This window comes from Acartia tonsa, chromosome 1, assembly GCF_053477335.1.
Source record: "Acartia tonsa isolate MP-2025a chromosome 1, ASM5347733v1, whole genome shotgun sequence".
Lineage (NCBI taxonomy): Eukaryota > Metazoa > Arthropoda > Copepoda > Calanoida > Acartiidae > Acartia > Acartia tonsa.
Genome location: NC_137260.1, coordinates 43629328 through 43641198, shown reverse-complemented (window position 1 = coordinate 43641198; position 11871 = coordinate 43629328). Strand labels below are relative to the sequence as shown.

General features: G+C 31.2%; 1 protein-coding gene across 2 annotated transcripts; it reads left to right on the top strand.

Annotated features, from left to right (window-relative positions):
* The first annotated feature begins 493 nt into the window (after window positions 1-493).
* LOC145320633 (uncharacterized) lies at window positions 494-11569 on the top strand. Of its 2 annotated transcripts, none has more exons than XM_080162824.1 (8): window positions 494-821; window positions 1243-1280; window positions 3830-3887; window positions 5269-5305; window positions 5764-5830; window positions 6854-7072; window positions 10552-10637; window positions 11338-11569. In XM_080162824.1, the coding sequence occupies exons 1-8, from the start codon at window positions 761-763 to the stop codon at window positions 11384-11386; spliced, it is 615 nt and encodes a 204-aa protein (XP_080018950.1). In that variant the 5' UTR covers window positions 494-760; the 3' UTR covers window positions 11387-11569. The 2 variants fall into 2 exon arrangements, with proteins under 2 accessions (XP_080018950.1, XP_080018951.1); XM_080162825.1 differs by having other exon boundaries at window positions 508-821; window positions 6854-6970.
* Window positions 11570-11871: the final 302 nt, after the last annotated feature.

Here is an 11871-nt window from a genome sequence, read left to right as displayed (position 1 = left end):
TTAATTACATTAACAATGGACATATGGGGAGGAGGAGGTAAGTCGACCCTCCACTTTTGATTTAGGTTTAAAGGACTCCCCATATAAAAAAAGTAATACAGACTTTCTCTGAACCTATAAGAAGCTACACTGTGAAGGAATATGTACAGAGTTTAGCAAGATAATTATCTACACACACACACACACAAAAATACACACAGACAGATATACATCATGATACTTTTAAATGCGAATTATACATCCTTGTTAATTAAAGAATAAATGTTTTCATCAAAAAAAATTCATAATTCAAAGGAAATTCATAATTTTGAAATTAAAGTAAAATAAAAATATCCGTTTTTGAAGAAATATTGACGTATATGTTTAAAATATCGATAATCTAGAGACACACTCTCTAAATCAGCGAATGGGATAACAGTAAAAGAACAATCCTGCCATGATATTGGTTAGAAGTGTCCAGATTTTGGCACAAAAAAAGCCTTTTTCTTCATTCGTTCGCATAATGAGTCAGCTGTAAAAGTTTCTTCGCCCGTATAATGTGAAGTATATGACAAAACATAATAAGTTAGCTATGAATAGTTTAATTTCTTAGGATAAAGTTAGCTTTCTAGAAATTATATCATCGAAAAATTTCATCATTAAATGGATCTCATATAACAAAAAAGGTGTTTGTCTGCTAGAATTTATTTTTAAGTTTACGGATTATGGAGCCAGTTTGACCATCTAGATATATTATATTTATTGATTAAACTGAAGGAGGATGAGATATGTTTTACACGAAAATCATTATCTTATAACTGATGTTAAACGGAGGTTGATAGGTAAAAAGTTTATTTTATTCATTAAAAATTATTTTAAAATTCAAAACAGGGATAATTACATCCAAAATAGCATCCGTCAAGGACGTCCGAGCCTTTTTTTTTGGGGGGGGGGGGGGCGGGGCTTAAAATGGCGCGAATAGTGCATAAATTTTATTAAGGGGTGTCTTAGGGTTTTGGGGCCTATGGCTTCCCAAATTGGGGGTAAAATGATTGTTGAGGAGAGTAGAATCTACTTTTTTTAGGAAAATAACTCCACCTCTCGTCGTCTCTAGCTTCCAGAAAAAATTTCCAAACAGATAGACGGACTTATTAAATAGATATTCATTGATGCTGAGAATATTTACAATTCTATTTTTGTATCCGCGGGCAACCTTCCACAAACTACTGCGCAAACGTATGCATAATCATATTATTATTTTAGATTTGTATGGCCACAAACCCGGTTATGAACTAGAAAAGGTAGGCTTTACTTAATTGTAAAGTAGTTGCGCTTCAAAAATGTATACACGCAATTAAAGGCTTTTAAACCGAATCATCTCTACATTGCGATTTTGTCCATCAGTCTTATCGTAACGGATAGCTCTGATTTTATTTATTTCAAACTTGAAATAATGATTCTTGTAGCAATAAGGTAAAACTTTAAAATCTCAGCAACTCTATAATCATTATCTGAGAAACCATTCGTCTACTTTTAAACATATGGATTATTTTTTATATCTTTATGATGTTTTGAATGATGATACTTATGACGATAAAGCATAAAACTGTAAGCAAAGCATTCGTTTTATGGATTTTATCATCCTTGTTTGTACATGATTTAATGGAGATAAAATGTAAATTAATTGAACATTTCTTTAAATATTCCTTATCTATATTAAAAGTTAAGCTTTTCTTTAATTAGGGCCTCTAGGTCCGTCCGTAAGGAACGTATAGCTCATATTTTTAATTTAGGCATGTTAAAATTGCCCTATTGATTTCTGTAACAGATTTAGAAAAAGTAGCAACTTTATAATACTACAAGAAGTCTTAATGTCCATGTTAAATGTGATGTTTTTAGCTTTTAAAATCAATATGCTATATGACATAATCATCCCATTTACTGAACTGTTTGTATATGGATTCCTATGATCATTAGGAGGCATAATGTTTTAAGCAAAGCATTTATATAATTAAGTCTTCAAATGTAAGTATGTCCATATTAAGTATCTCTTATTTATGTAATTTTGTGATAGATATATGCGAATTTTTTGTTTAGACATATAAATATTTGCTATTGTTCGTTTGTCTGACCTCCTGATATGTTAAGCTTCGCTTCTATAGTTGTTTTAATCCTTATTTTGATATGCGCATTTTTCTTGATATTTCTAGAATTTAAATTGGAAAATTTAACAAATTTCTATTTGTTATATATTTACATAATTTTGTTATACAAGGCTCAAATTATAGTAAATAAGGTTCAAAGGTATTAAAGAACAATTTTAGAAGCAAAGCTACTCTACCTCACATACACTTTGGTTAGTTATTTCTATTTTAAAAACACTACACGTGGAATTAGAAGGTTTAGACAAAAACAAGGATGACAACATCCATAAGTAGCGAAGCACAAAAAATCGTCGATTGGAATACGTACAGGTAGATTTAAAAGGTTTTTACTAAAATCAAGATTAGATTTATTGGATAAAATAAACATAAAACCTTGTTTTATTTTGCATGATGACGATGGTCAAAGTAAATTATATTAAAGATGCTCATAACAATGGGAAAAATTATTTTGATACAGATATCCCATAAAAGTTTGAAAATTGCATCAAAATAAACAAAGATATGGGGAAATATGTAAAACATATAAAAATAGCCAAAAACCTGATAAAAGGCAGTCTGGCCGTCATGGTTGTTTTATTAAAACGACAAAAAATTAATTTTTAAATCCTTAACTTTAAAAATTTGGAAAATCGGACCATATACACTGAAGATATGGAAAAAAGTGTTAAATATATAAAAATAGCCTAAAACCTGCTAAAAAGGCAGTCTGGCTATCATGGTTATTTTGTTTAAAAGACGGGAAATTTAATTTTCATATATATAACTTAAAAATTTTGAAAATCGGACTATAAACACTGAAGATATGGAGAAAAATGTTAAATACATAAAAAACAGCCTAAAACCTGCCAAAAAGACAGTCTGGCCGTCATGGTTGTTTTCATCAAAAGACGGAAAATTTAATTTTGATATCTATAACTGAAAAAAAATTTGAAAATCGAACCATAAACACTGAAGATATGGAGAAAAATGTGAAAAATAAAAAAATAGCCTAAAACCTGCTGAAAAGGCAGTCTGGCCTTCATGGTTGTTCCTTTAAACGACGAGAAATTTAATTTTGATATCTGTAACTGAAAAAATTTTGAAAATCGGACCATAAACACTGAATATATGGAGAAAAATGTGAAAAATATAAAAATAGCCTAAAACCTGCTAAAAATCGGTCCGAACGCCAATGATGTTTTATAGTCAATTGTGCTCCTTAATGATGGGAATGTTGTCAAAAAATTTCAGCATTCTATCTTTTATAGGAGCTGAGTAAATCCCATTTCCCCCATAGCGTTACGGACTGACGGACTGACGGACTGACTGACTGACGGACGGACAAAGTGAATTATAGAGTAGCTTCGCTACTAACAAAGTGAATTATAGAGTAGCTTCGCTACTAAAAAGGAATTAAGGGATTTTGATTTTTTACTTGAAATACTTTTATAAACTTAAACCAATTATTATTATATATTTTTTATTTTTTCTAAAACAAGATTCAAAAGCAAGAGAAATGTGGAATGAAGAAAAAAAGACAGAAAATTATTTTAAAGTGTTGTTATTAAATTGGATTTTAAGGTTTGATGATTAAATAGACACATAAAGTCAAATCCTAACATGGTTCTTCTATTTAACCGAAGAAGTTCTATTGGAAAAAGAAAGAAGAACATGTTTCTGTTGGACATAATTATTCTTATTTTTAGTTGAGTAAAGACAAATTAGAACAGAAAATAGATTACTGCGACCATCTTTTAAATCTAGGTAACATCATTTACCTTTTTATCAGGGATATAAAAGGTTGGGAAAAGGGCCGATGCATTTATGTACATCCCCAATGATAAAACACAAAATTACCCCTTCTGTAGATTAAAGTAAGTTGTTGGAACGCTTGAACAATCAACTTAATGATCCAACAAATCAAAATTCAAAAGTCCCCAAAGTTGTTAAGCCAACAAATAAGAAAACGTTATTATAAAACTTTGGGGACTACAAAAACAAGATGCCAGGTTACGAAAACAGTAAAAGTGTCGAACTATGACGTCAGAAAAAATTAACAATTATCCAATGAGAGGCCGCTATATATTTTACCACAGTGAATACTGGCTTCTTATTGGTTAATTGTTAATTTTTTCTGACGTCATAGTTCGACACTTTTACTGTTTTCCAGGTTACGTTTGTCAGCACTTCTAACCGTAAGATTTAATAGGTCATCTTTTACGTGTGATTTCATTTCACCCTGTTGTTTCAATATCAATCGAGTTTATTTCATATTGTATCAGAAAAATAATATTTTACTTTTCAACACTACCAATTTATTGGCGTTGCTACAAAAGACCAACTCTACAAAAGACCAACACCTACATAAGACCAACACCTATATATTGTTATATAAACATCAAATTTATCATTAAAGTAATACATAATTAATACATGGCCGCAGCGCTCCGCCATCTGGCAGGCCTAGCCGCGGGCGCTCGGCCCACTTGCCTATAACCTAACCTAACCTTAACTAAATATTGTAAAAAAAAAAAAAAAAAAATTTGAAGAAAAAAATCTACCAACCACTTTTTGTAAAATCCTCGAAATTCTAAACTATAAATAACTTAATGTACATTAAACATTTATACATATAGGTAAGGTTATAGGCAAGATGGACGAGCGCCCGCGGATAGGCAGGCAAGGGGGCCGAGCTTTGCGGCCATGACCTTCTAGCATTACGATTTTTTAATGTTGGTCTTTTGTAGGTGTTGGTCTTTTGTAGAGTTGGTCTTTTGTATCAACGCCAATTAATTATCACACATACAGATTGTTTAAGTTTTTAAAACCTTGTTTGAAATTTCTAATGATTTCGAAGCTACTATATAAATCGAAGTATCCGTCTGTCTGAAACATTTTGGGCAAACGTTATTTTTCTAAGCTTCTATTTAAGATTCCATATATCACAGAACATCGACTTCATAAGTTACTTTGTCCGTCTGTCTGTTGTTCATGCTATAAAGGTTATTTTCAAAAGGTTTCTATCATCACGTTCCTTTTTATGACCACTGAACATCTGCTCTTTATGTGATATTCGTTTGTACATCCATTAAATTGTTTGTGCATCGCTACTTATGGATGTTATCATATTTGTTTTTAATTTTAGCCGCCAGACTTTCTCCTGGACAATCAGAAATGAGAGGGTAAGTATATATAAGCACAGTATTCCATAGTTATTTAAAGTAACATGATGTGTGTCTGTCTGCAGCTTAGTGTCCACTAACTACTGAACCGATTTGGATCTCCTTTACAGTAAAATTGTAGGTTCATAGAAGATTTGTATTTACTTTTTTATTAACTAAAATTAAAACTGTTGGGACTCCCCCCATTCTTTCCCAGAAAAGATCCTGGAGGCCTCCATGATTATATTTTTAGATTAATTATATAAGATTATTAATTAAATTTTGGACGTCTTTAACTTTTTACAAATAAAATTAGCAATATTTAAACAAAGATTCAGTAAAATATGTTCTTTGAACTTAATAGTTAATGAATGATTGTCTAAAAAAAATCAAATATCTATTTATTGTTAGTTTTTTTAAAAGCACAAAATTATCAAACATTTGAATGATTTTAAAATTGAATAAATTATTTATTAAAGATATTTGTTGTGGGAAAAGCATGGATGTATTCTTCGTCTTACTCAATGGGATTGGATTAGAATGAAGGTAAAAATAATTTTGAAGCCATTATTAGTAGCGCTGCAACTCTATAACTAGCTTATTCCATTACTAACACGCAAGGGGACAATTTTAAAATTAGTCGCACCTGTTTTGGGCCAAGGCATTCCCCCATATTCTAACTGTCAATGTAGTGCATCGGGCAGAGCAGCAGCAGCAACTCTAAGATCTTTAGTTTCGACGCGTTTTTGAGCCGAGACTCGATTCCATTACCTCCCATTACCTCTTGGAGACAATCTTATCTTAAATAAGTCAAATTACTGGCACGAATTACTGAATTTTGCATAATAGCTTGTAAACCATTCTATAATCTTTTAATTAAATATATGTGGATGTTTAATGATTTTCAAAATATTTCATTTCATTTCCAACTTCTGTTATTTGTTTCTCTTAATACGGGAATTAGTTGCATTTCTAAATATAAACTTATGAAAAAAAAAGGAGAAAATTGTTAATTAAATTTTCCAGAAATCTGATTACGTAGGAGGATTTATGTTTTGATTATCATATTGATATTTTCTATCGCTGGTATATCAAAATAAATGTGTTAGGACATTATGATGGTAATTTTAATATCGAACGCTTTGTTGATATCAAACTTACATTAATTAAGCTACTTTAAAACGTTATGATTTGTGTAGAGAGGGATTTAAGATTTATGTAATCTTTAGTACAATAATAGTAATTTAAAGTATTGCAATATAGACAGCTTACCGCGACTGAAATTAATATTTTGATTTCTATAACTTTTCTTTATCTTTATACAAATCTTGTTCCTTTAATATGACTTGTTATTGTTATATGTATTTTAATTTACATAGTTCTTTAATTAATTTTCTTCCAAAAATGTTCACAGTTTAATGGTTTTTATTCAATCATTAGCCAAATAAATAAAATTTAAAACATTTTAAAGAATATAGAATATTTAGTAGGAAAAAAATCCTTGGTAGTTAGTCGGAAAAAAATCTTGCTGTTTTTGCCTTTATGGATAAATTTTTCTTGGCTTTTTAGTGCACAACAAACCAGTATATCAACAGTCTACGCGCTGTCTGCGAATCTTTGCGCGAAATAATCGCCATTCTCGGGCCCATCAGAGTTGACTCGGTGGAGGGAGGCAACGGCCTGAAGGTAGGACACCTGCCATCCGCTGCCAGTGGCTTCCGGCTGTTTGTGCACTTGTTCTTTCTGGTCGGCAGGAAGGGGGACAAGCCGTTTGTGGTCCAGTGTTGGGTAAACAGAGTGCAGAGATTTTGTGGAAATTTGTCAAATTTTGAATTCTAAAGATATTTGAATGTAAGATAAGAAAAGGAAAATATAAGCATATTTAAATTTGATGATAATTTTTGAATAAATTCAATATTGGCTATTGTGAAAAAAACAGGTATTGGCAGCAGCGCGTCAGCCACGACGAAGCCTCTAATTTAAACCCGTTTGGATGCTTTATTTTTTTAAATGAGGATTTCCATATTGTGTCAGGATTAAACTTCCTGCTGATTTCTATAATTGTAAAACTTTGATTTCTCTGAGGTATACAGCAGCTGGCGTGCGGCTGCCTAGCCATGAAAAAAATCTCTTAAAATTCAAAGTTTCAAAATGTCGGGTTAAATCCTTTGCAACTAAAAATATAAATAAACAGGACAAAAAAGCCATATCTAAAAAAAATGCTTAAAACCAATATATAAACGAAATTCATACATAGATAAATTTGTCTGTATATTTATTTTGTCTACTTTCAGATAAGAATGGTACAAAGCAGACAGAGGACAAAATAATTTTCCTGTATATTTTTATAACATGTTGCAACTGTTACAGTTGGGCAGCTAACAAAACATATTTTATCTTAAATTTCATAACTTTCCCTTCAAAATCCCTTTTAAGCTGTTTTAAAATTTGAATTATAAGAACAGTTGAGTTAGAACCAGAAAAGTGGATCACTTAGAATTCCCCCAAGATTTTAATTTGTTCAAGCCCCTACGGTTGGCTAGATTCCTTCGGGGCTCCCCTAACCCTCATTAGTACAACCTAACCCTAAATAAGCGTTTAAAAATATATTTTTTTTCTTCAAAAAGTTTTTTTTTTGTCTTTTGAGATAAATTGATAATTGTTGAGCTGCCCAACTGTGTCATGACCTGACTAATATTACCTCTGCACCTTATACTCTGTTATCTAACAACTGTGTCATGACCTGACTAATATTTCCCCTGCACCTTATACTCTGTTATCTAACAACTGTGTCATGACCTGACTAATATTTCCCCTGCACCTTATACTCTGTTATCTAACAACTTTGTCTTGACCTGACTAATATTTCCCCTGCACCTTATACTCTGTTATCTAACAACTGTGTCATGACCTGACTAATATTTCCCCTGCACCTTATACTCTGTTATCTAACAACTGTGTCATGACCTGACTAATATTTCTCCTGCACCTTATACTCTGTTATCTAACAACTGTGTCATGACCTGACTAATATCTCCCCTGCGCCTCATACTCTGTTATCTAACAACTGTGTCATGACCTGACTAATATCTCCCCTGCACCTTATACTCTATTATCTAACAACTGTGTCATGACCTGACTAATATTTCCCCTGCACCATATACTCTGTTATCTAACAACTGTGTCATGACCTGACTAATATTTCCCCTGCACCTTATACTCTGTTATCTAACAACTGTGTCATGACCTGACTAATATTTCCTCTGCACCTTATACTCTGTTATCTAACAACTGTGTCATGGCCTGACTAATATTTCCTCTGCACCTTATACTCTGTTATCTAACAACTGTGTCATGACCTGACTAATATTTCCCCTGCACCTTATACTCTGTTATCTAACAACTGTGTCATGACCTGACTAATATTTCCCCTGCACCTTATACTCTGTTATCTAACAACCACACTAACCACTACTCTGCTGTGTGTGTTTTTAAAAATACTAAAAGCTCGCATAAATCCTTTTCCAGTATGGCTTCGAAACCGCTTAATATCTGCTGTATTGGAACCGGTTCACTCCAATACTCTTGTATAGCATCATATTACAGACAATTTTCCACGAATATTAAAATAAAATCATGAAATTGGTACCAATTTCGTTAGCCTAGGCCTTCGGCTTCGCGGAGCTAACAAAATCTTATGATTTTTTCAAATTTCAATATCCGCGGAAAGTTTTCTACAATACAGTGCGATAAATAACTATTCTTGCTTACCTTAACCTACCTGAAGTAAAACTAACAAAATTATTTTTAAATACAAAAACAAACTACGCTTTGAAAACTAAAAGTTTCTTTATACAGTTTTAAAATTTGACAACAAAATTTTGACAAAATAAATAGTCTTATTAACGAAGCTTCTTTGTGACTATTTGGAAAATGAGATTTTTCTGTCAGCTATTAAAAAATACGGCTGAAACGTTTATTTTTTTAAATTTCGAACTTTTTCATATTTTTTTAATTATCTCTCTGCTTCGCTACTATATTGATGTTGTCATCCTTGTTTTATTATTAATTGGTGATTTTGATTTAATTAGAAAGTTTAAGAGGTTAAAAGTCTTATAATAAAGAACCACTTAACATAAATATATATCTCAATAAAACCTATAATGTTTCATACTTGAATTACCACTTAAGTATCATTACAAATTTTAAAAAAAATAAAACACTTTTTATAAACACTAGACATCTTGTAAAAAACTGTGAAAATTAGTAAGTATAAACTAGACATCTTGTAAAAACTTGTAAAATTTAGTCAGTATAAATGACAGTTTAAACATAGAAAGGCAACGTTTAGTAAAGCTTAGATGAAAAAAAACGACTGAATTAGTTTTCTTGTTAATAATTTTCTATTGATTAGCACGTTTTTTATATTTCATTCAAATGAGATATTTTTCTATGCGTTCATTATAAAAAAAATAGTTTGCATTTAGATTGAAATCTTTAGATTAAAAACATCATATTTAAAAATATCGTTACGTGACTTGCTTTTTAGAGAGGCATTTCTTAGAAGTTATGACAATCTTATTCATCTGCCCTACAATGATCATTTTAGATTTATTTTGATTATTATATATTGGCTATACCTCATTCCTGGATTCAAATAACATAGATTTTACATAAGATTACATTCAAAATTTAATTTAATTCTTACAACCAATTTTAATATTTGTATTAAATAGAAAAAAAACAAGAATAGTTATTTCTCGTATCGTATTATAAACGGCTTTCCGCGGATATAGAATGTACAATTATAAGATTAAAACTAGTTTTTTTAGCCCCGTGGTGCCGAAGGCACCGGCCAAAAAAACTAGTTTTAATCTTATGATTGTACATTTCTATATTCGTAGAAAACTGGATATAATACGATGCTAGACATAGTTTTTTCGTATTCATGAGAACCGGTTCCTATCCACCGGATTCAAATGAATACGAGAAACTGATTTATCTAATTAGTGATTTTATTGAAGCTTTACGAAGTGTCTCATGAAATCAGGCATATGGCGTCATAAAAACGAGGGATTATCCATCTCTTTTTTAGGGATTTTCGTTCCCACTTCTCCTCTCATCCCCCATTTTTATGACGTCACATGGCTTATTTTTGAGACACTTTGTAAAGCTTCGATTTTATTATGTTTAAATCATGTGTTAAATTGTATTACTTTCTCATTTTCTCAATTAATATACATATACATTTCTGTTTAAAATTTCAGGCCAAGAACGCACTAGAAGAATTAGAGGAGCAACTCCATAGATTAGAAAAACAAACAAAATATCGTGATACAGTTTTCATACTAAGGTAAATTTATAAGATTTAGCTATATTTTGGATCAAGTGCAGTTCACGGTATAATGATCCTGGTATTGATTACCTACAATCTTTGAGCTTGAAAAAATATGTCTTTAAAGACTGCTAGATGTCCCTTAGCTGAACGTTTATGCCATGCCCGCGCACAGTGTTACGAGGCATGAGAAGGCCTATAAATAATCCTAATTAGACAAGTAAGAAATATCCATTGTTTTTTTTATGTTTAAAAAATGATTTATTACAAATGCAAAATAAGTGCAAGGAGACGCATCAAACAAAGAAATTAATCGCGCAACCTTTCCACATGTTCCATAAAAATTCAGGCGGGAAATTTTAATTCAAAGAGATACATCAAAAATTGTTTTCATTATCTAATATTCATTAAATTATGACATCAAGTATTACATAAAGTCAATTTTTATAACAATTTCTTAATTTTTAATCAAATTTACAATATTAAATTTCATCACATTCAATTTAATTTAGACTAAGATCTTACATCAGATTAGAATGTACCTGAAAAAGTGAAACTTGTAGAATGCTAAAATTAAGATCCTATTATCCACCCCCTTTACCCATCCCCTCCCCTGATGAACGAACTGAATAATAAATTCTATCCATCTTAGCAATTTTTCTCCGTTTATAATATCCACGTATATTCTACATTCATTAACGGTCTATATTTTTTTCAGAGATGTGAGAAATAATTCAAAATTTAACCGAAGATCAATTGCGTTGTGATTCACAAAATCAAGATCTGGAATTTGGAGAAGACAAAACTGATAATTTTATCAACAAAGCTACTCTATAAGCATTATTATATGTTGAATTGTCGGTTTGTTGTGTTGGGATTGGTTTATAGACGTCTACAAGTGGGGGTAAAGGGTTGTTTTCCCCCTCAAACTTTGACAACCCTCATTACCACCCCCCCCCCCAAAAAAAAAAATTTCTTCTATAAAAATACATTAAATTACCCCCCTCAAAATAATAAGCTCTGAAGTCCCTGGAGTGGTAAGAAAATATTATAGCCCTCCAAGACCCGAGAGGTTGAGACTTAATACGCCACAGAAAACTTTGCTGCTGTTTGAATAATTATAGCTTTCAATTACTAATATACAGGAATATGTCAATAAAAGATGAGAAAAATTGAAAAATTCGTCTTCCATTTGCCTATTCCCTTATGATATCCATGGATATTTCGCTAAAGTTCATATATAGCAAAATTT

Excerpts from the sequence above, each read along its gene's own strand:
- LOC145320633 (XM_080162824.1), top strand. The coding sequence starts at position 761 with ATGAGATATGTTTTACACGAAAATCATTATCTTATAACTGATGTTAAA. Across the intron at positions 1,281-3,829 it reads CCGGTTATGAACTAGAAAAG|TTGAGTAAAGACAAATTAGA; the intron begins GTAGGCTTTACT and ends TCTTATTTTTAG. Across the intron at positions 3,888-5,268 it reads CGACCATCTTTTAAATCTAG|CCGCCAGACTTTCTCCTGGA; the intron begins GTAACATCATTT and ends TTTTAATTTTAG.